Below are 23989 nucleotides of genomic sequence, written 5' to 3' on the forward strand. Positions count from 1 at the left end.
CTGTTTCCTATCCCTCGTGTCTACGTCAGCCCAGTGCCTCCCAGTTTCCACCAGCAGCTGAGAGAAGGTTTGGGGAAGGGGGGGTCCTTGGCTTTACCCTCTGCCCCTGGGGTGCTGCGTGCCCCCCCAAACCTTCTCAAGCCCCTCCAAGCACAGGGAGGTTCTGGGGCAGGTTCCCAGAAGTGAGACATCCCCTGAAAACACAGCAGGAGCCCAAGACCGAGCAAGAAAGGAAGAAAATCTTAGTGTCTTTGACACTAAGAAAGAAAGAAAATCACCGGCAGGACCAGGATGGCTGGGGTACATGGAGCCCTCACGGTGACACAGCGCTGAGGACGGGGGGGAAATCGGGGCAGCACATGCTCTAAGGCCGAGCCTCTCCCAGCCCTCCCTTCTCTCGGCACAATCAGACCAAGTCCCGCCTGGAAATTTGTATTAAACGTTTACAAGGGTTCAGAAAAGGTGTACAAAAAAAAAAAGGTAAAAGCCGCACCTGCCTCTTCTCCCAGGGAGGCTGGTAGAAGCAGCCCCCCACCAGCATCCCCCCCTTCCTCAGCTGCCCAGAGACGTGCTTTGCCCAAGGCAGCCAGGAGAGGGTCAGCAGAAAGCTCAAACGCTTGACACGCACATTTACACTCAGTCCTTCGTAAACTCGACACTACCTTCACGCTGCTCCGCTGCGGCTGGGGATAATCCACGTGCCTGGAGAGCGCAACCTCCTCGCTGGAGGCCACAATGGCTGAAGACTAATAATCCAGAAAGCATCAGTACTCGGGGCTGCTCCCTGTACGGGGCAGGCCCTGAGCACCCAGCGTCCACGAATGCCCAGGGAGACTGCTACAGCCATGGAAGAGCGGCCCAAGGGCGGCTCCCTGCCTGCCCCGAGCGGCCAGCAGCCAGGACTGGGCAAGCAGGGATGGGGAAGGACAGACAGACGCCAGCCAGGACTCGGGTCGGCCCTCAGGCTGCAGCAGCACGTTCACATGGGGTAGTTGAGAACGACATCTTGTTTGGCCAGCTCCAGCAACATGGGGTCATCAAAGAACTTGCTGATGCTGACGTCCTCGCTCAAGCCCTGTGAGGTAACAGCAAATCCAGTGGTTATTTCTCTCATGCAGCCATTCCAGCAGAGATCCCACCAAAAAGCCCTGGTGTCCCGCACTAAGATAAATTTTGGGGCTCCAGAGGAGGCAGGAGAATTTGCAGGGGATCAAGTGTTGCTCAGCAGCTTGAAGACTCCACCACTTCCCTGGGCAGCCTGTTCCACGGCCTGACAACCCTTTGAGTGAAGACATTTTTCCTAATCTCCAATCTAAACTCCCCTGGCACAACTTGACGCCGTTTCCTCTTGTCCTATCGATTGTTGCTTGGGAGAAGAGACCAACACCCACCTCACCACAACCTCCTGTCAGGGAGTTGCAGAGAGTGATCAGGTCTCCCCTCAGCCTCCTCTTCTCCAGGCTCAACAACCCCAGTTCCCTCAGCTGCTCCCATCAGACTTGTGCTCCAGACCCTTCACCCTTCGTTGCCCTTCTCTGGACACGCCCCAGCACCTCAATGTCCTTCTCGTACTGAGGGGCCCAAAACTGAACCCAGCACTCGAGGTGCCGCCTCACCAAAGCCAAGTACAGGGGGACAATCACTGCCCTGGTCCTGCTGGACACACCATTTCTGATACAAGCCAGGATGCTCTTGGCCTTCTTGGCCACCTGGGCACGCTGCTGGCTCATATTCAGCCGGCTGTTGGCCAACACCCCCAGGTCCTTTTCCACCGGGCAGCTCTCCAGCCACTCTGCCCCAAGCCTGTAGCGTTGCCTGGGGTTGTTGTGCCCCAAGGGCACGACCCGGCACGGAGCCTTGTTGAACCTCATACAGTCCAACTCACTAAACCAGCACAGACCCAGCTGCTGATTTTTTCTGCAGGACCACCAGGCTAAATCAGGCCACCAAGGGGTCAGATGGGCTGGGGGGGGAGCGGGGCTCAGCAGATGCCACGGGACCCCGCTTTTGGTTGGAGTCGCTGCCAGATGAGTTGCTCGTGGGACCATCACAGGCACCAACAGGGAGCATGAGGGATCAAAAGTGAGGGGAGTCATGAGGCCCAGAGGACATCAGTCCCCTCTGGGAACACAGAGGGGATGTGCCGTGCCCAAGGGACACCACCACACAGCTCAGCTGCTGGTACAGATGGACAGAGGGACGCTGTGGGGGTTACTCCCAGACGTACCTTCCTACGCCTGGTCTTGATCATGAACTCTCTGGCCAGATGCGGGGCTGGCTGGGGCTCCAGGGGTCTGATGACGATGCTCTTGTCCAAGGGGTCACCAGGCACAATCTGAAACACAGGGCAGGGTGTGAGAGCGATGCCGGAAGCTGGTTCAGTCTCCAGGAGAGCCCGAATTACAACGGGACACATTCCTGGGCCCTGTGGATACCCCCTTGTGTCCTTGGTGTGACAGCCCTGACACCCCATCTGTTCTCCTGGCACAGAAAAACTGTCATGTCACTACTGGTGATCATTCCTGCGAGAAGTCACTAATATGGTGTTGGTGACCCAAGCCAAGAACACGTTCCACCTTCCTGTGCACTATGAAGACTATAAAAGACCTGTAAAACCTGCTGAGCAGAACCCCCAACATGGGTCCCAGTCACACAACCCTCTCTACAAATCAGGCACCTTGATTCTTTTTATGAGACAAGCCGTGGGCTTTTACATCTTGACCTTTAAGCCAGCTCTTGGGCTCAGACAGCTGCTCCCACCTGGCTGTACCACAAGGAGCTGTGCACCTCGTAGGCTCATGGTGAGCTCTCACGAGACTTGATTTGCCCCCGACAGGGAAGTGGCCAGAGGACAGAATTTTGTCCCAAAGCCAAAGTGTGGCAATCCATGCTTTATGGCAGGCCAACCAGTGCAAACCCTACTCCCAGTCCTCTGCTCCCCAAGCTGCAGAGCACCCAGTGCACCCAGTTTCCCTTCTCCTCGATGAGGATGTCCTCTCTCCAGGCTCTAAAGGACCCTTACACTTAGCAAGGGGCAGCATTCAGCGCTCCCTCGCTATGGCAAAGGGTGATGTGACTTGGGACAAAGCCGTTGGCTTCTGGCAGACAACAGCTAGCATACAAAGCCTCCCCAACTTGAGATCCTCTGAGGATGTTCTCCAGAGAAGTTGTCCTACCCTGTACAAGCTGTGGCACTGCACTCTACTGAGAGCACCTACCTGGTGCCTGATCCTACCGTGTCCCTCTTCCCCCCATCTCACCGGGGCATGGACTCACCTGCCAGTGGTGGAAGACAGAGAGCGAGAAGGCTTGTCCCTGCGTGTGGGTCCTCAAGTCTGTCTCAAACCCAAACGAGTCAATGGCTGGAATGAAGGCTTTGATGGTGTAGAGAGGGGAGCCCGGGATTGGAGCATCTTGCGTCACGTGGCCTCTGCCAACATGTCAAAAAATTAGTCTTCCTATATGTCATAGTGTCCCAGACTGGTTTGGGTTGGAAGGGACCTCACAGCCCATCCAGTGCCACCCCCTGCCATGGGCAGGGACACCCTCCACTAGCCCAGGTTGCCCAAAGCCCCATCCAACCTGGCCTTCAACACTGCCAGGGAGCCAGGGGCAGCCACAGCTTCTCTGGGCAACCTGTGCCAGGGCCTCAGCACCCTCACAGGGAAGGATTTCTGCCTCACATCCCATCTCCATCTCCCCTCCTGCAGCTTCAGGCCATTCCCCTTGTCCTGTCACTCCCTGCCCTTGTCACCAGCCCCTCTCCAGCTTTCCTGGAGCCCCTTCAGGGACTGGAAGGTGCTTTAAGGTCTCCCCAGAGCCTTCTCTTCTCCAGGCTGAACAAGCCCAACCCTCCTCAGCCTGTCTCCATAGCAGAGGTGCTCCAGCCCTGTGGCCATTTCTGCGTTCTCCTCTGGACTTGTTCCAACAGCTTCATGTCCTTCTTGCAGACACAAGTACTGGGGGGGGGGGGGGGCAGTGTCTCCTGTCCCTTTATATATATTCTCCTCTCTGACACTCAGGAAGAACCAGGCACAAACCAAACGCTGTGTGTGATCCTGGACATCCTGTCCCCACAGAGCACAGGGGCTGGGATCAGTCAAGGAAGCTTTCGGCTGTCACTTCAGACAGATTTCACCCTCTCCCCTCACTTTACAAGTGGTGCTAGGACTGTGAACGTCTCTAGCAACCCAGAAACCCAGATCCCAAGCGAGCAGTTGCTGCTTTGCAATGCTAAGGCCGGTCAGAGCAGCTCACCTTCGCCTAGCCAGGACCGTGTACACCGCAGACACGCAGTCGGCAGGAGCCTGCACCTCCACAAAGTAGTAGGGCTCCATCAAGCGAGGGGTGGCCTGTGGGGAAAAAGGGACACAAACCACTGAGCTTCCAGCAGCACCAACACAATCTGGTTCTAGTAAGAGTCAGAGAATGGCACGCTCTGGTCAAACGCAGCGCCTGACTGGGGATGAAAGGGTTCCTGCTGCCCCATGGCTACCCAAAACAACGGCAAACACTGAAAGGAGCTTTTCTCCTGGCCGTGAGTCACATGCTTCCCTCTCGCCCATGCCCACCCTTCCCAGCAAGCCAAACAGTAGGAAAGAAGGGGAGACAGAGCAGATGCACACAAGTTTCCAGACAGACTGGAACGTGATCGCTTGTAAAACCCATTCGCCAGCCCACAAGGGCGCTGGAAACATTAATGGATGAATGAGTCAGTTTAAACCAACATCCTTGGGGCAGACAGAACCGCACACACGCAATCCACACTCCTTGGAGCCCACGGGGGCCGGCACGGCACGAGGCTCAGTCCTTGTCATGCACAGCCTAGTCCTCACCATCAGGAAAGCGGAATAGACCACTCTGCGGGCCGTCGGGATGATCTGTCCTCCACCCCGGTGCAAGGGCTCCTGAGCAATCACTGCATCCAGGATCTTAAACTTCACGTTGCGGATCACTGCAGAAGGGCAGAAATGACAGCAAGTGACCCGAGGAGGATGTTCCCTGCCGTATCAGCACCAACCGTGCATCCCCAGAGACCCTCAGCACGCAGCAAACACCCAGAGGCCTAGAGCCACCAGAAGAAGTTCTCCTAAATTTAATTCCAGCAAGGAAAGCATGACCATGTCCTAACGCCACATTATCAAACACAATTCAGCAGCTTATCTTGCAGGGTGCTCAGCGGTCTGCACCTGAACTATGCATGAGTAGAGCCAAGCTCTGGGGGAGCCGGTTTGTCAGCTAACGGGCCCTGGTTTGTAGGTAGATGACAAATGCCAGCGCCTGGGTGGCATTTGCAGCCAGGAAAAAAGGGGACATTCTGTTATCTCCCTTGTCACCCATCCCAGAGCCGTCCCCAGCTGTGGCACAAGAAGGGAACTGGCCACTGAGGGACTGCACCAGCAAAATCACTTGAGTATTTGTGTTGGGTTTGCGTGGCAAGGTTTTGGTAGCAGGGGGGCTACAGGGGTGGCTTCTGTGAGAAGCTGCTAGAAGCTTCCCCTGTGTCTGACAGAGCCAATGCCAGCCGGCTCCAAGACGGACCCGCCGCTGGCCAAGGCCAAGCCAATCAGCGCCTCTGTGATAACATATTTAAGAAAAACAGTTAGAGAGCGCTTTTACAGCCGGAGAGAGGAGTGAGAAGATGTAAGAACATCTGCAGACACCAAGGTCAGTGCAGAAGGAGGGGCAGGAGGTGCTCCAGGCACCGGAGCAGAGATCCCCCTGCAGCCCGTGGTGAAGACCATGGTGAAGCAGGCTGTCCCCCTGCAGCCCATGGAGGGAGGATGAGGGGGTGTAGAGATTCCACCTGCAGCCCCTGGAGGACCCCACGCCGGAGCAGGTGGAGGCACCTGAAGGAGGCTGTGACCCCGTGGGAAGCCCACGCTGGAGCAAGCTCCTGGCAGGACCTGTGGATCCGTGGAGAGAGGAGCCCACGCCAGAGCAGGTTTGCTGACAGGACTTGTGACCCCGTGGGGGACCCACGCTGGAGCAGTTTGCTCCTGAAGGTCTGCACCCCATGGAGGAGACTCACGTTGGAGAAGGCCGTGAAGGACTGTCTCCCGTGAGAGGGACCCCACGCTGGAGCGGGGGAACGATGAGTCCTTCCCCTGAGGATGAAGAAGCGGCAGAAACACCGTGTGATGAACTGACTGTAACCCCCATTCCCCGTCCCCCTGTGCCGCTGGGGGGGGCGGAGGTTGAAGCCGGGAGTGAAGTTGAGCCCGGGAAGATGGGAGGGGTGGGGGGAGGTGTTTTAAGATTTGGTTTTATTTCTCATTCCTCTACTCTGTTTTGCTTAGTAATAAATAAGATGAATTCCCTCTCTAAGTTCGGTCTGTTTTGCTCGTGATGATAATTAGAGAATGATCTCTCCCTGTCCTTATCTCGACCCGTAAGTTTTTTTTTTTCTTCATTGTACCTTTTCTCCCCTGTCTAATGAAAGAGGGGAGTGATAGAGCAGCTCTGGTGGGCACCTGGCCCTCAGCCAGGGTCAACCCACCACAGTATTTACAGATGAAATAATTTAACCGATGTTATTAGCTCCACTTCTCCACAGGTCCTACTTACGTTCGTCACAGAGAGGCCCTTCCCTGGTCCCCCACTGAAATCCCTGCACAATGCTGTCCTTCACAGAGCCCAGCAGTGACTTGTCCACCTACGGACAGACAGACAGACTGCTTCAGAGACCAAATCTGCACCACAAGGCAGCAACAGACAGACCCCACTGTTTAAAAACCAGTTCCCAAAGGAGCAGCAATGTTCCCCTGTATCCCCAGCATCCAACCCTCCCTCTCACAGCTCAGCATCATCACCTTCAGAGCTTGGCATCTAGAGCTAGAAATTAAGAGTCCGTATTTTGGTAATCCTGAAAGGCAGGACATTTAGTTGCCAGTTTTGAGGACATTGGCCCAAACAGCAACGCCTGAAAAATAACAGACTATTTGCTAGCCAGCATAGGAGCATGGCGGAAGCACAGCAGAGCTGAGATCTGGCAAACCGCCACACACTCCAACAGCATTAGGACCTTGCTGGAGGTTCTGGAAGGAGCAGTTAGCTCTTGGCACCACAGGACAAACGTCTCACCGAAACACAACCCCCTGCCTGTGTTTCTCACCTCCGAGGGCAGCGTATCGTCTACTAGGATGTTTGGGCCTGTGGCGTCTGGCCCAAAGGCCCAGATGGAACGGGCAGCCAGCAAATCCCAGTCATATTTGGTCTGGAAGAATTCACCCAGCTTCTTTCTGATAGAAGAAGAAGAGAAGAAACTTTAGGAAACAAGTATCTGATCTGCACTCAACATATTTACAACCCTGTTCCCTTCAGGTATAAAATGGCTTCAGCTTTTCACCTGGAGCAACTCATTTGCCGGGACTACTTGGTAGCAATACCGGACCCAGGATCCTGCCTACAGGCTGCAGGTTGACACTGTGCACCCTGCAGATCTCAGTATTCCCTTCTTCCCCCAATTATTTGATTCTAAATGGATTCCTGCTCTCCCCAGATCGCTCATACCTGTTCCACGTTATCTGGACCACTTCGTTTTCAATGTCCTCCGCAAGTCCCTTCTCCAGAGGCTCAGCAATCATAGTGATCTTGTTCCTGAGAGGAGAGACAGTTGCAATTAGTCCGTGGAATGACGGAAATGGGAGTAATTGGCAGGACCTCAGGGACCGTGCACTGCCTCGAACACAGCTAGGGAGATGAAGCCATCCGTGTCCTTCACTGTTACCGTCTTGCTTGTAAAGACAGCCCATGCGCTTAACAACTGCTCTCTAAAGTCTGCTCATCTCCAGAAGCAGATTGCTAAGGGACAGGACGCTCCATCCCTCCTGCCAGATGTCCAGCGCTCACCTGGGCTGCAGAAGGAAGCCCACGGGCCAGGCAATATGCCTCTATCAGAGCCAGCGCTCACTGTGTCCGACACGTGGGATGTTGCCTTGGAGAACCTCACCAACACGAGTAACATGCCTCCAGAGCAGGTCGCTCCACATGCCCAACAGTACAAAGACTGACCTAAGGCCGGAACCTTTCCGTTCCCAAAAATAAGGCTGCCACCCACAGAGAGAGTATACCAGAATGAAGGAGGGTAAGAAGAACCAGAAACCACAAGGTAACACAGGAAAACTCTCTTCAGCATATGACAGATCATGATTTCTCTGAAAATTCAAGCATTAATATGCCCCATGCTCCTAGACTTCATCCTGGTTATTCAGCCTGTGTTCCCCCACAGCCCTCCCTCTTTCAAACGTGCATCTTGTAACGCATTGCCTGGGGGAGGAAGATGAGACCAGGCTGTAAGGCTCCAGTGCATCGTCAGAAAGGAAAAAATCCATTTCAACATTAAGGATGGGGAAGAGAAGACAAAGCTTTCACTCATGAAATGTTTGGGGGGGTTACTGAAGGCAGCACCAGGCTCTTCGGCACCTGCTCCAGGATCCCAATACGTCTCCCAGTCTGGGGAACGCCTCACAACTGCCGAGAAGGTGTGAAATTTAGCTAAAAGAAAGGAGGATGTGGATCTGTCTTTACTCCCGCCATTCTGAGAGTTCCTACAAAGCACAGAAACATCCCTGGGACTCAAGTGTGTTACGGAGGAGTTCCACAGAGCTGCTGCAACAGCAGGCTGCTGACTCGGGCACGCGCCACTCGTCTGGATAACAGCCCCTGAGAACAGACCCCTTGGAGGGCATGAAGCCTGGTCTCCAGTGAACCCCTCCATCTGCCCGTCTCCAACGCCCCGCTCGCCCACAGGCTCTTACTTCTTGTTGGGTGTCTCGGCAAAGCACTTCAGGGAGGACGTTTCCACCACTGTCTCGCAGAATGTCACAACTGGATCGGCGACCTGGGATAACGACAACAGGTTTCTAAGGCTTTCAAGTACTTTTTTTGGTTTTTAAAGACACTGTTTGAAACCTTTGAACCCCGGTGTTTTAATCAGCCTTGCGTAGGAACCACTGAGGCCTGCACAGGCAGTGTTACTAATTCCTTCATTCAAACAAGACAGGAACACTTAAACCTCATTCCAGGTATGAAAAATTCTGCTCAATTTATTTGACGCTAGCCAGGCAAAGGCTAAAGTACAGGAAAAGGCTGGGACATGGTCTCTCCAGCCAATTTTCAGGCTCTCAATCACAATAGTGTGACACAGTCAGGCTGTGAGTTACTTTTGCATCCTAACAGCCCTTTCCCCCCCGTCCCTTTTAAAAGGACCGGACAAAATCCACGCTATAGATTCAGCTAGATTTCCCCATTCTTCTGAGATGGGGGCACAAAACCCCTTCCCCAGCTGGGAAAATCCCTCTCATTCCCTCACCTTGATATCAATCTCCGAATACATCTTCCGTAGGTCGTGCATCACACAATCCAGGTAGAGCTCCCCCGTCCCCAGGATCACATGCTCCCCAGACTCTTCCACCTGAAAAATAAGATGAGGGTTCAACTGGCAGCGTTACTGCTTGCAGGCCATTCCCTGCCTTCCAGGCTCCTACACAAGCCTGAGGATGTATCAGCTTTAAATAAATTGGTTAGGATCAGAGCACCCCAAGGAAAGCTCCCACAGCCTTTTCTAGCAGAAGGTGTTGCTGTGCTCTGCAGAAAACTGCTTCCCCGGCACAGCAAGGTGTGTGTTTTTCTACTGGATTTACAGTTTTCTGCTATTTCCACATGATTTTGAGATCAACTGCAACAGCGTGAAAAAAAACCACAACAAACAAAACAACCTACAGTAAAAAATTACGAGTTTGCCCGCAGCATGAGCTGGAAACAGCCAAACATACACAAGAAATACCTTAGTAGTAAGTGAGGGGTAACTCTTGTTGACTTTGCGGAGACCATCTAACATTTTGGGGAGTTCCGAGGGGTTGACCGGCTCCACAGCTATTTTGATGACAGACGTGGTGTTGAACTTCAAAGGACGGAAGATCTGAGCCTGAAACCAGATAAGGACAAAGAGTTGAACCTCTGAATCGTTAGATGGCATTATAGACATGGCTGTTGAAGCTGTCGTTTCCCTCAGCGGCCCTTGCACCCTGCACCTCAGCAGAAAAGGTTCCTTTAACCTCACCGCTGGAGCTTTTGGGATGTGCTCCATCCCCTTAACTCTCTGTAAGGCTGAGCGATATCGGCTCTGCACAATACCTCCTCATTGCCCCGAGGTTCCGTGACGGTTGCAGTCTTCACTATGGGCTGGTCCACTCCTTCTATCAGCACCCAGTTGCCGGCAGGAACCCGGTTTACCTCAATGTGATACCTAAAAGGCAGGGGAGCATCGCTGCAGCGCTCAGGCCCCTGACACCGCTGTCCTCCCTGTCCCTGGCAGCTCCAGGTGACTCCTCTCCCACACGAACGCATCGCCAGAGCTTTCCATACCTTGCCACCGAGATCCAGAGGCGTCCAACGGTGCAGATCTGGGAATCTTCCTCATCTTCCAGGGTATAGTTTTCTCCAAGGACCTTCACAGGCTGCCCAGCATGGATGGTACCACTGAGCACTCTGCCAAAGGCGTGGAACTGAACGCCATCGTCCGTGCTGTACATTTTCGTTGTGTGACACATCAGCGGACCCTTTCCAGGAGAGAGAGAGAGAGAGAAACAGAGATATTGAAATAAGCCTCTTTCAAAATACAGTCAAGAAACAAGACACAGACCTGGTAGGACTCATGGACACAAAGGGATAGATGGGCTGGAATTTAGAAATACTTCTTTTGACTTGCCAAACCCTTCATTTCCCTCCACTGGAAGCCTTGCATCTCCTTGCCCTGTATGGAGACCCCTGGAAAGACTTTGGTGGACTTTTCTGGAGCTCTCCTCCCTCCTCTTGTGCAGCAGTAAATAGTGGTTGGGACAAGGCCGTGAGAAGAAATGTCATCTGCTGGCCCGCAAACCAGCTCAGGGCACCGCACCCAAGCCTCCACAGATCACAGCTCACAGTCCCATACGGTCACTCCACAACTGGTAATCTGGTGACAGTCACCACTGTATAGTTTTACGTGGCTAATAGCAACTCGTTAAAATAAGCGACTCGTTTTCTCTTCAGACATTAGAGCAAAAGTCACGGGCAAATTCCTCACTAGCTGGCGTTGGTGGCTCCAGACAACTCTGAATGACAGCTCAGTACAAGCTGTTTGAGGAGGAAGGTTTTTGCAAGGCTTTGATATGAAAGGTGCTGACTAACTAATGTAGGGTTATTTTTAACAGTAGAGTTCAGAACAGTTTTCTCAGAGTTTGGAGAGAAAAATCAAACTTCAAGGAAAAGGGACAAAAAGGCTGCAAAAGGACACAAAAATCACCCTGCGGTTCCCACGTGCTCTGAAGTCCTGACCTAGTCCTGTTCTTCTCTGAACACTGTCAAATAATTCTCTCTCTCAAGGGCTGCCCTAGCAGGCAGCTAAAGTTTCTCAGAGCGAAGAGATTTGTTTCGGTATCGGATGAGAGGTTTCAAAATGCTGGAAGTCAAATCTGTGCAGATGGCTGCCTAGGAGGCAGCTGCCCTGTCAAGGCAGAGGAAGGAGGGCACATTTGCCACGCTTTTGGACACTCAGAGCAAAATAGAAGAGTTTCCTTACGTCAGGGTCGCATTCACTCATGGCCTCCCCCAGATCAGAGTCGACACCACCAGTGTAGGTATGTTCGATTTTCGTCTTGGCTCCCACCTTCGGGGAGGGGATATGCTGCACACACATGTCCACAAAGCCTGGAAAGAACAGGATTAAACAATGCAGAGGAAAGAAAAGGACGCCAATAAACACGAGGCAAAGCCATTCTGACTGCAGCGCACCCACAGCAACAGGAAAGACATGAGCAGCGTCTCAAGCTGTCCTTTGGGCAAATAGTTTAATATTTTACATTTGGGAGGCTGAGAAGGGATCCGTGCAAGCGAGCACCCCACAGCTGTAATAAGCCCTTACCTCTGCTGATGTCAGACTAGGCTATAGGGAAGATTGCGGAGGGGAAGACATACAGCATTTACCTGTGAATTCCCCGAAGAACTTCTTGCAGACAAGCCGCAAGAGGGGTCGAATGTTCAATTTCAATTCCTCTTTGGTCAAGTGAATGCCAAGTTCATCCAGAGTCCTCGGCAGGGTTGTGTCCACATCCCCCACCACCTGCAAGACAACAAGCAGCACTCAGCTTTGCTGTGAGGGTCCAAGCAGTAACTCCCGGGTGCAGCTTCACACGCCAGCCCTCACCCTTGGGGCTCTTGACCTGCTCAGAGTTAGAGCTCACAGGACTGTTTGGCTGCTTCAAGTTATCACTTGGCAGATATCGGAGCACACTGGAAAGAGCAAAGGCAGTTCTGCACACATACAGGGTTCTGTTTGCAGTGAGCAACTGTTAAGGAGTTTGCTCATCATCGCTCTGCACCCCGAAACCCAGAAATCTCTGAAAATCACGCTGCGTAACAGGGCAGGCGAGTCCCACGGGCACCAGCCACACCACCACGCGGTGTTCAGCCCTTGGCAGCTCCTATCTGGAACTATGGGAGGGAGAATGAACCGCCACATACCTGAGCCAAGATCTTGTACAGGGGCTCCAGAATGAACTCCACAAAACTGCGCTGGGAACTGCTCGTCGGGGCCTTTTTAGTGAATTTGCGACTGTTGGGAGAACAGAGAGACATGAGGACCAAGCGCTCTGCAGCCTGCAAGCACCCCTACTGCAGCACAGCCTCTGCTCTTCCCAGGTTATCCTCCTCCCCCTCCCAGTCCTCCTGGGAAGCTGTCAGAGACACAGGAGTCACGCTTACTCCAAACAAAGGCCAGAGGAGCCTCTCTGCTCCCGATTATGGGATTCAGGAGGAACACATGGATTCACACCAAGCCGGAGGCCTGACTCAGCCCTCCCCAGATACTGCTCCAGCACAGGATCATAGGACAGCTTAGGTTGGAAGGGACCCTGGATGGTCATCCAGTTCACATTTTACAGGGAAAGGAGGGGAAAACCCTGCAATAAACTAACAGACATTTAAACAGGCTTCTTACGTCTTCGGGTTGAAGTAGATGTCACCCCAAAGCCGCTTTGCAAACTCCTGATAATTGATGTCTCCTAAAGGGAAAAAGCAAATGGCAAAAGTCTCTCAGATGACACTGTATTTCTCTCATCTTCAAAATCTTTGAGTTTGGGCTTTTAAAACAACCCTGAGGATTTGATTTAACGGACCAATGCCAGATTAGGCCCTGAGCTGGGGAGACCAGGCAGAGAGATGAGCAGAAAATAGTCCACTTAGGACAACAGCAGCAGCCCAGGAACACCACAGGCTCGCACGCTTGCTTCTCAGGAACATTTCAACTCTCTCAATTACACACAAGGTTAACGCCGAGAAGAGCTGTGCTGCCAGACGCCACGCTGCAGGAACCCAGTTACATCTGCTTCGTTTTCCCAATGTTAACGCCGCAACCTGACGCTGTAATGCAAAGGTGCCGGGATGGCTTACACCCCATCTGCCCCGCAGGCTTATCGCAAGCATTTTCTGCCTTGCTGAACATCTCCAGGTTCTTTTCTCTTTTTCAGCTGATGCACTAAGCGCCTAGCCAAATACCCAAGTGCTGAAGGAATACTGTAGTGCTTGGCTGTCATGGTAGATTTACAAATAATAAGACAGCGGTGATAATTTACAGCAGTTTCCAAACAAGCTTTTGCTGTGGGCAGATGTGCAAGCATAAGAAATTTCACAGTGGCTGCGGTTTTGACAGTTAAACTACTATAACTCATGTTATTTGAAGTGTGGTGGCTGCACATAAAATCCCTGGTGGCCACAATCGAATATTACTGACTTCAAGTACCCGTTCAGCTCACGTCTGCCCCATGCCGATAGCATCTCCTACCGACTGTTCTGCATCTTTATCAGTCCCCCAAGGAAGGGGTATCATCCTAGCAGGCACTGAGTTAACGCCATGACGCCCAGGGAGCTCATTTATTTCTCCAAACTCACGAGGACACACGATAGTCCTGACACATCAGTCCCTGACCTCTACAACTTCATCCTCCCTCAGGCTAACTTCTTTGCAAGAGCTAGGCCAGCTGCTTTACAACATCTTTCCTCCCCTGCTCACGGCTCCTACAGATCACCCCCAATTCCCCAGCGTGAGACTTCAAAAACCTTGGCCGTACAGCTGGCTAATGCAAGCAAAAGGCCCACTTTTACAAGTGGCAGATTGCCTTGAGCGGGCACCGGGGGAACAGAAAATTAAATCAAAGCCAGAAAAAGACAGTTTCTTAAAAAAGAAAGAGGGCAAGAGTGCAAAACCTTGTGAGCCAAGCTTGTACCCGGCTGCAGCTGAGTCTCAGGCTCTGGAGACTTTTGTGAAAAGGCAGGCAGAACTTAACTGCTTTGCTTCTGAGCTGTTCCGATAAGGAAGCAAAGCACAACACACATGCTTGCCTTCCACTGTCATAGCGGGACTCACTTTTTCTGCTTAAGAGTATATATAAAACATTGGCTTCTGACTCAAGAAACATTTACCAGGAGAAACTATCTAGCTAAAAACAAGTTAGAACTGTATTTTTGCTTTTTAACACCCAGGGCTCAGATCGGCAGTACCTCTCAACTCCCAGAAATTCAAGAGCGCATATACTGGCCGTATACGTGCAGTGAAAGCTGAAGCTGAATGGCTTAGAAAGCCTCAACAAAATAGGTTAGGAAATGAGATGTTAAAGCGCACAAGGTTTCTGGATAGTCCTCACCATATGTGTCTGCATAAATCTTTGCAAAAGATCCCAGCGTGAAGCAGATGCTGTACTGTGAACTGGAGAAACACACGTTCCCCAGAAGGGGAGACAGAACGAGGTTCTCATCAGTGGAATACATGCTGACAGGAGACAGAGACAAGAAAAAAAAATAAAAAATCAGTGTTACGAACCAAGGAAGACACTTCAATCCACTTCCCACACCAAACAGCAGTATTTGATAGGCAAGGATTCTGCGTTGCCAAATAGCAACTTAAAACCGGCTGCAGCATGCTTGCCATCAGAATTTCAGGGTTAGTATCAATTTATTACTGCAAACTTCACAGCATCAGTGTGCAAAGAAGTCTTTAAAGATCTAGACCCAAAAAGTTACCAGCACAAGTGCTTTGTATTGTTTGTCAGGTAGAGTTTTTCTTCCCCTAAAAAAAGGGGGCAAAGCTGGTCGACCAAGTAAGGGAGCAGATAATACAAGGCAAATAACATAGGGATAGAATTGAATCAAAACAGTTTTAATGAGTTCACAAGCATGCTAGACAGGATAAATTATCCTGCTCCGAGCTGCCTGATGCCAGTAGCAACTGAACAGAGACACATATAAGTGAGCTCCTGTGCAAATTCAGTTTGGGGTTATACAGGCTGCAGTGCAGACACAAACTGAAGGGAAGAGTGCTGTGAAGAAAATCACCTGGATGCAGGAGAACCCACAGAAATGATGCAGTGCTACTGCGAGGGCTAGAGAAGATGTCCCCCCCTTCTCTGGGCAGGGTCTTGCAAGGAGATTTGACCATAGCAGTATCCTAGACTCTGTTTAGGGGTTGGGACAGCAAGTTCCTATTAGTTTTGTAACAAAAGTTTACGAGCTTTGAGACATCTCAGCCTACAATTTGGGATACAGCTTGGACATTTGAGACATTTGCGAGCACAGAAGTTCCCCGCTCCGGTCATGTATCCACTTTCCCTACTTCTTAATGGGGGAAAAGGAGCTGATCCCATGAAGCTTGTCAGAATTCAGGCAGGATTGGCCCCTCCTGTGTAACTCAATATATTGGCTGAGATGAATTTCTAATGGTTCTTCCTTGTCCGTTTGCTAAGATTCAACTTATCAAGAGAGAAACTCATGAGTTTTTAGGCATTCGCAGGGCTCGCAGAGAAAAGCACCTGCAATAGAACAGGGACAGCGAGCATCGACGACGCACCATCCCTTACCTGATCAGCCCATTAACTTCATCTACGATATGTCTGAGTTTGTAATACGCGTCTGTAGGGGGCAATTTCAGCTCCAGGATCAGTCGGTCTATCTTGTTGATGCACACAGTCACTGCGAGCCTTTCCTGCACCGCGTGCTTGATCAGCCTCTCTGTGTTCAGCATCACCTGCGGGGAATAGTGAGCACAAACACCCCTAGCGAAAACCCTCCACAAAACTTATCTATCTAGGGCATGACAGAAAGCAGCGACCCTTACGCATAGGGTTGCATCTCTGCAGAAAAAGCCGAAGCTCAGCCAGCGGCAATCAGCTAATCTTCCTGCAATTTAGGTGCTAACCCAACCGAATTCCTTGAATCCTACCCCCTGGACATCTCTGATATAAATAACCTGCTCAATTTTTATGGGGATGGAGATGCAAACAAGTTAGATATTCAGCCTACGGGTCACACGCATCACGTCAGCCGGGGATACAGAAGCCAGAGGCTTGACTCCCTGTTTTGGCTGGAAAACACTCTCGCTTCCCAAACTGTCCTCCAGAAATCCTTCACCCCAAAAGCTGAACCCATCCCAGGCCTTCATGCTGAGGTGGGATCAAAGACCCCAGCGTAAGAGATGTTGAAGTTAACCCCCAGGAGAACCTGACACTCACCCCCTCGGCCGCATCAATGAAAAGTACAACTCCGTCTGAAATACGAAGGCCGGCTGTCACCTCATCAGAAAAATTGACGTGACCTTCAAAAACACAAAATGGTGGTGAGAACAGGAGAAAGCCCCAATGCCCACAGCGCGGAGGGTGGAAAGCTGTCCCGCTGCTCTGCAGCTTGCTCTGGTCACTGGTATCCAGCAAGGCAGAACACAGAGACGGCTTCCTCCTCAGACAGGGACCCAGGAGCAGCTGCCAGAGCTCTGTATAGGGATTCGCTTCAGATTTAATGCTATTTTTTGAGAATAAACACAACAACTAATTTAACAGGCACTTTTCGTCACATTTGTTACTGTTTTTCTCACAGCTCTGTGCAAGTACTTCAGGAAAAGGAGGAAGATTACTTCTCACCAAAGAACAACAGATGCCTCTCCCTCCAGTCTCCTCCTGCGCTCTAACCTCCCTCATCTTGAGCTGTAACTCAACAGATGTGTCCCAAGACCCTCGTTCCTAAAGTTTGGCCTTGGTTTCTTACAACAAGTTGATCCATGATTATGTTTCCCCCACAGGAGCTTGTCAGAGGCTCGAGGGAACTTGGTTGGGCAACAGCATTTGGGAAAAACACGGTCCCCATTGTGCGTGATACCTGGAAAATCCAATTCTACATGTGCTTCTCATATACTTGAGTGGAACACATTTTCAGCCCCATTAGCCCTCAATTAGGCCTGTTAATCAGAAACACAAGCCTAAATAAAAGCCAGCAGCACAGTCATTACTGCTGGAAGTGATTTCAGCAGAATGAATTTAGCTAAAGGCTCAGGACTAGGCTGGAATTATCTACAAAAAACACAAAACAAAACATGGGTTTCCGTCTGCGAAAGAGAACTTCCCAGGGTTTCACTGCACCCAAGTGACGTTTCCAGATGAATCAGCGAGGTTTCAGGGTATAGATTCTTTCTTTGTTTTTCTGACAGCCCTTGCTACACAATCCCACCACAATCCAAGACAAAAGCTCTTTGAAGGCCCTTGTTACCCACCACTGAACATGATTTTGCCGCTCTACTCCTGTCAATAGCACTACCCAGAGGACCAGAAGTTTACTAATGAGAGAAACCTTGGTTCACATGGTCACGTTTCTGCTCCACACATCAAGCCACCCTCAGCTAAACGCATCCCAAACCAGAATTTTCAGGATTACACAATCACCTGGTGTGTCGATGATGTTGAAGAGAAAAGATTTTCCTTTGGTGTCTGGCAGAACAATCGTCACTGGTGTGCTCTTGATCCCTACTCCCCTCTGAAAGGCAGGAAACCAGGATTATCAGTTAAAAGAAATAAAAAAAAAACCAACCAAACCCCAAAAAACATCACCAGGCAAAGATGTAAAAGATGACCAAAGAAAAATCAGAAAGATGGGACGAAGGAAACAGCCCTCCAGGACATCCTGTTACTCCCAGGGATTTACAAACTCAGGTTGCTCCAGTATCCAGCCCAGCTCCTCCACCCATACTGGCTCCGACTGGTGAGTCACCACAGCACAATCCATGCCGCGTTTCAGCTGACAAGTATAATATGCAACACCAGAGACAGAAGACGCATGTTTTTCCATGCTTCTGCCCTTCTGCTGCTATCAAGTTACACCTCAAAGCGCAAGATTTGATGCACATAAAGTAGAGCACTAAGATGAAGAGAAAGAAATGCTTCACAGGATTGTCCTGGTCACGACAATATTTAGCGACTAACGAAATAAGATTCCCATTAACACCCAACCACTTGGAGTCAGAGCACCCAGCTAAGACGTCCCATCAAAGGAAACCAAGGAGAAATATGTTTCTTTTGAAATTGTAGTTTCTCTCCTCATCCACCACTGCTATGAACCCCTTCCACCTCTTTCTCTCAAAGAAAACAGGAGTTTCCATATGCTGGGATAACTCTGCTATAGATTTTCAACATTGCACAGGTTATCATCTCAGGTAAATAAAATCATACAGGCAGCAGGAAAAGGAAGAAAGTTGGACCAGGGATCTTACTGAGGCAAACAAGAGGAGCAGATCATTTTATTGATAAAGAAAATAATCAAAACGTGGAAGGCACCAAAAGATGGTAAAATGGAAGAGGAAACTGCCTACAGCAAGAAACTGTGAGTAAAGCATGAGACAACTGGATAAAAATCCCTGCCTGTTCTCCAAGACTCACTCACCTCTTGCTCTGTGAACAATATATCAGTGTAGCAAAGCTGCAAAGACAAAAGTCAGAATATCACGTTTTGATATCAAATATCAAGTTTGAAACAGGACACAACAACTCTTTACACACGGTTAAGATGTCAAGTAAGTGACAGAGACAGAACTAGGACTGAGCTCTGGCTTTCCAACCCGACATTCTAATACTAAACCACATTTTCCCCACGTACAGTCATGCTCCCTCTGAGTGTAAAAGCCAACCCGTGTTCCCCAGGGCAGGAATACACCCAAAGCTCACTTACATCCTGGTCGTAGCGCTTCCGGATTTCTGGGTGTGTCTGTTCTATCAGGCAGTCAACAAAACAAGTCTGAAAAACATCAGACCACAAGAGAATGGAGGTGACTGTGTTCAGACAGATAAATACAAGTCCAACCCCATCCCTCCAGTAGAAGTACAAAGTTGGGTACGTTATTATTCCCACGCGGCTGAAAGAAAACCTACAGATAACTGCATTAGCAAGAGGAGCAGAAAGCAACTGCTGCTGCAGAGATCAAGGGATCGAGAGCAAGGGTAAAAGCAAGCAACAAAGAGACAATTACTACTACCCGATGCACGCTGGATATTCACACTACCTTGCCGTGGTGAAGGTGCCCACACAGAGTCACATTTCGAATTAGCTCCGAGTTGTCCATCAGATCTGCCAGGAAACTGGAGGAACAAAACACAAAAGACTGTTGGAGGCTTCTGTCGTGTCTAAGAAAAGTAGGTGCCGTTTCAGCTACACTTTCTATGCAAGGTGCCCCCTGAATCCTTTCCAAACTTTCATTCTGCCAATGCCCTGCGGAGGAAGAATCCCACTTTCCAGATGGGGAGGACAAGAGAGTTGGAGTCCTAGACAGATGGCAGTGGGTGGGAGGATACGGAGCTGGTAAAACTGCCAGCGATGGAATATTATTGAGTATTTTTCTTCTCTTCTAGTCAGTATTAGAGCAAAAGTCACATCCATGTACTCGGATGATGAAATACTTCCACTCAAATAGTGGCAGGCAGTCAAATAAATCTCAGAGCTGGATAACAAGCACCCCACGCAGTTTTAAAAGGTAGCCACGGGGCTCCGCAGACCATTAATTCCGATTTTCAGGTCTTAAAACAGTGATGTTCCCAGGGACTCAAGGAAACAGTAATGGAATTTAAATCTTTTTAGAAAAAGCAATTGAACTTATGGGCCAGTCACCTCCGCACGGACCCTAGCCAAAATATAATTGAGATGCTAAATTACCAACTCCTCTAAAAAATAACGGGAGACTGTAAAAGAAGTATCCATTGCTATGGGTCTGCGGAAAATAAGTGCTATCAAATAATCTCCTTTTTAACAATACTTTAATTTTCACTGATGCAGTAGAGATCTTAACGTACAACATTTTGATTAAGAGCTAAAAAATACAAAAATCAATAATAATACTGATTTAAAGCTTGCTTATTGGACTTAAAATAAGGCTAAATGGGAAATCAATTCCGAGCTTGCAGGTTTCTGGTTAAGTCTCACAGGGAATTTCTCCAGGCCCCATCTTGACCATTTATATCAACAAACAGGATGAAGAGGAATTCATTATGGATGGAATGAGCAGAGGACACAGGGATCAGGAAAGCGGTAGATAATGAAGAGTACAGGTCATTGACTAAGAACAAAGAAAAATAAGACCCAGACGGCTCTTTGGTTTGTATCTGGCTATATCAAAAATCTCTCCGAGCAACGAATGCGGCAGGGGACAGCCCCGAGAAGCAGCCGTTCCAAAAAGGTCCTGGGCATCCAAGTAACCAACTGACTGAATACAAACTCCGGTGAAATTTTGTTGCTGGAAAATAACAGGATCCTCGATGCTACGCAGAGGGACTGCTCACACCGGGGTCTGTCTGGCACACAGGGAACTGCTACTCAGCCTGCAGCTGGGTCTGGGATCTACGCTTGAAGACGATTATTAAAACTTGGAAAAAGCTCCGACTAGCCATGAAGTGGCGTATGGAAAGATGAGCCTAACAAGACACTCACGCAGCTCAATCTGTTCATCCTCAAATAGAAGACAACATACAGAAGCACTATCCACGTGAGGACGTGGAGCCCCTCCACCCATTGACAAAACATAGACGTTGATGCTAAGATAACATATTTTTATAGAGAAAGTAAACAACTGGGTTTATTCCTTATCAGAGTCGCATGAGATAATATATCTCAAATTTTAAATTTGTTTGGATTTTTTCCCAGGAGGTTTTCTCCCAACCCTGGTGTCCCAGGGGCTGCTTGGCAGGGTACAACCAGACACCATCAAGCGCAGAAGCGGGACGTTACGCTGACCAACACACTACTTTGCATACAACCAGCCACCTAAATAATCCCCTTGGAAACTCCTCCAGGATAGATGGGAATTAATTTGAGACAGCAGTAAGCCAACGGTCACTGGGATCAACCCAAAATGTCCCAGTATGAGGTATGCCACACACCGAGGTATAAATATTTCTTGAGCCAGTCAAGAAAAGTTGCCTTCAGTAAATCTGCACCGCAAGGGTTTCCAATTACGAAGCTTTTTATCGGCTGTGGAGGTAAGATTTACATTCTATTTCAGAAAACTACGCACTGTGCTGCATGCTGTGGAGGGAAAATATCTGTAAAATCATTAGTCTTGTACTTTCTTCCTCTTGTTTTTGGTTCAAAATCTGGGAAACGGCTGCACTCCGTGCTGTTGCTGGTGTCAGTAAGAAAAAAAAGCCAATGCCCCCCGAAATCTGCCGCCTCCACAGAGTACACACCACTCTGCCTCCCCACCTTTGCCTCCAAACAACAAAGAGCGAGGAAATCACAGCACAGACGGTTAGATCCAACGTACACGCTTAAAAGCCCTACATTTTACTTACTCCATCTCATAGACAGTGACCGGTAACGTCTGTTCCATCAGAGAGAATTTTTTGGTTTTCACAGGTTTAATAATAGGCTCTGAAAACAAGAGAAAGAACAATAAAACACTGTTACTAGAGACCCTGAACCCAGCAGGCTCAGAAACAGCCCTAGGGAACAGGGACTTTTGCAGACAAAAATATGTTTTTTAAGCTGACAGATTCTTGTAGCTGTTATAAAAGCAGTTGGACTAGATGATCATCATAGGTCCCTTCCAACCAAACTATTCTATTATAGAAGGATCAAATGAGATGATTTAAATGCAATTTTATTTCTCCTTAAGTATCTCTCCAGTGCCTGACAATATCTGCTCTTCACAAGATAGTTTGTTTGGCATTTATAATAATCCAGAGCGCCAAAATCTGGGCACCACCAGACAAACAAGAGTCTACACGTTCCTGGGGCTGAGAGGGAATTCTAAGGGGCATTAAAACCGATGGGGAGAATGGAAGGGAACATTATTTTCCCTTTTCCAAGGATCCATTAAGAGTCTTCTCCTCCCACCATACCCGACTCGCTGCTTCCTCACCGCTTACCAGTGAGAGGCTGCGTGTCTTCCTCTTGTACTATCGTCTCTACTTCAGGCCCGTAGACCTCCTCGGCGGTGGGATAGTATTTCTTATCCTCATGCAGCACCACCTCCATCCCAGGGTGGTCCTCATCATGGTCTCCCATATCATCATCATCGTCATCATCCTCGAGCTGCAACCAACGCTCACACTTAGCTGCTGCTGACACCAAAGTGCTTCGCAATCACCAGTCACGCCAGAAGGTACAGGCTTGGCGTCGTACACCGAAAGAGAGCTACAGACCTAGCCAGGGAACCACCAACGCAGCCCCGGCACCCTGCATCCAGCTGCAGAGCAGCTTGTCGAGGTGAAAATGAAGAGCAAGAAGACTTGCAGAGGGGAAAATGAAGAGCAGACTTGAAGAGACACCTGCACAGGCAGCGACTCCCGCCTCTCGCTCGCATACACAACAGAACCACGCTCATGCACAACACAACCCCCATTACACACAGACACCACTTTCAGTCGAACTGCAGGAACGGGAGACTAGAAGGGGCTCCCCGCGTCCTCCGACGCTTTGCCCTCATGTCACAGCAGCCTCTGCCGTCCTCTCTGCCCTCGTCGCTCTCCTCTAGCGCCTGGGCAGTCCTGCTCTGCCTTCACCGCCCAGGAGCTGAGCTCCTCGCAATGCTGCTGTAGCATTAGTGCGTGTCACTAAAGGCCTGAAGACCTCAGTGAATGGATACGGATCCTCCGTTTGATCGCACACAAATAAAAATACCAAATACAGCTTGAGCTACAGCAGCTCCACTTCTAACCGCGATTCAAGCAGAAACTTTGTCTTTCCCTTTATCGCAGGAACGGGAGAGCAGCTTTCGCTGAATCCTTTAAAAACCAAACCCGCTCTGATCCTCAGGAGCCAAATTCCACCACTGAACCAAGTCTCACCACACAACCAGAGCCCGGCACGGAAAAGGAATTACCGGCAATTTGTGAGGAGCATGGCGCTCATCCCCTGCTCCTGCGGGGGTTATGGGGCAGGATGAGGCCCACGCCGGGCTCCTGTGAGCCACTGCCCCTCCACCCGTCCCCACCGCTCACCTCATCCAGATCTTTAGACTCTCTGCCCAGCTCGTCGTCGTCATCGTCCGAGTCCAGCTCCGGCCCGATGTAGTTCCCAAACTCGTCGTACAGGTCGGTGTCCATGCTGGGGACGGGGAGGGGGACGGAGGAGGGTGCAGGCTCTGCTCCACGCACCCACGGATCCCTGCCCGGGATCCCACAGCACCCAGCACTGCGCCGCACCGGGGCTCCCTGCCCGGTAAGGCCCCTGGCCCTGGCGCCACCCTGGTCCTAGTGCTGACCCCGACCCCGGCCCCGGCCCCGGCCCCGGCCTGCACCGTGCGCGACCCCCCAGGCCCGCCCGCCCCTCCCCGAGCCCTGCACGGCCCCGAGGGCCCCGGTTGCGCGCCCAGTGTCCTCTGCCTTCACCGCCCGCTCCCCGGGTGCCCGCTCCCCGGGTGCCCGCTCCCCGGCCCCCCCGGGCCTACCTGTGCCCCGGCCGCGGTCCCGCTCTCACCCGCCGCGCTGCCCTCGCCGCCGCGCCGCCGACTTTGCCGCGGAAGGCCCCCGGGCTGCCCGTTCCGCCTGTCGCGACAGAATCCGCGGCGTCCGCCGTCAGCGCGGCGCCCGCGGGGGAAGGGCCGGGCGGGGCGGAGGAAGCCGAGGACGGTCCCGGCGGGGTTCTGGTGGCCGCGGGCCGGGCCGGGCCGCTCGGGGCGGCGGGGCCGGTTCTGTCAGGCGCGGCCGGG

General features: G+C 50.9%; 1 protein-coding gene across 1 annotated transcript; it reads right to left on the minus strand.

The window, feature by feature from the left end:
* Nucleotides 1–416: 416 nt before the first annotated feature.
* On the minus strand, nt 417–23878 carry EFTUD2 (elongation factor Tu GTP binding domain containing 2). The gene is made up of 28 exons (XM_075774966.1): nt 23729–23878; nt 23280–23385; nt 22206–22371; nt 21630–21708; nt 19352–19427; nt 19021–19086; nt 18736–18771; nt 17742–17832; nt 16542–16624; nt 15891–16057; nt 14682–14806; nt 12980–13043; nt 12505–12595; nt 11968–12103; nt 11564–11691; nt 10369–10562; nt 10138–10249; nt 9788–9928; nt 9314–9415; nt 8760–8842; nt 7513–7599; nt 7115–7241; nt 6568–6655; nt 4836–4954; nt 4258–4352; nt 3277–3430; nt 2228–2335; nt 417–1075 (listed from the first exon to the last, which is right to left on the minus strand). Exons 2-28 carry the CDS (start codon nt 23382–23384, stop codon nt 980–982), a joined length of 2919 nt encoding a protein of 972 aa, XP_075631081.1. The 5' UTR covers nt 23385; nt 23729–23878; the 3' UTR covers nt 417–979.
* Between the last annotated feature and the right edge of the window lie 111 nt (nt 23879–23989).

Source organism: Balearica regulorum, chromosome 24, assembly GCF_011004875.1.
Source record: "Balearica regulorum gibbericeps isolate bBalReg1 chromosome 24, bBalReg1.pri, whole genome shotgun sequence".
NCBI classification, from domain to species: Eukaryota; Metazoa; Chordata; class Aves; order Gruiformes; family Gruidae; genus Balearica; species Balearica regulorum.

Excerpts from the sequence above, each read along its gene's own strand:
- EFTUD2 (XM_075774966.1), bottom strand. The coding sequence starts at position 23,384 with ATGGACACCGACCTGTACGACGAGTTTGGGAACTACATCGGGCCGGAG. Across the intron at positions 22,372-23,279 it reads AGTCTAAAGATCTGGATGAG|CTCGAGGATGATGACGATGA; the intron begins GTGAGCGGTGGG and ends CGTTGGTTGCAG. Across the intron at positions 11,692-11,967 it reads GTTCTTCGGGGAATTCACAG|GCTTTGTGGACATGTGTGTG; the intron begins GTAAATGCTGTA and ends TGTTCTTTCCAG.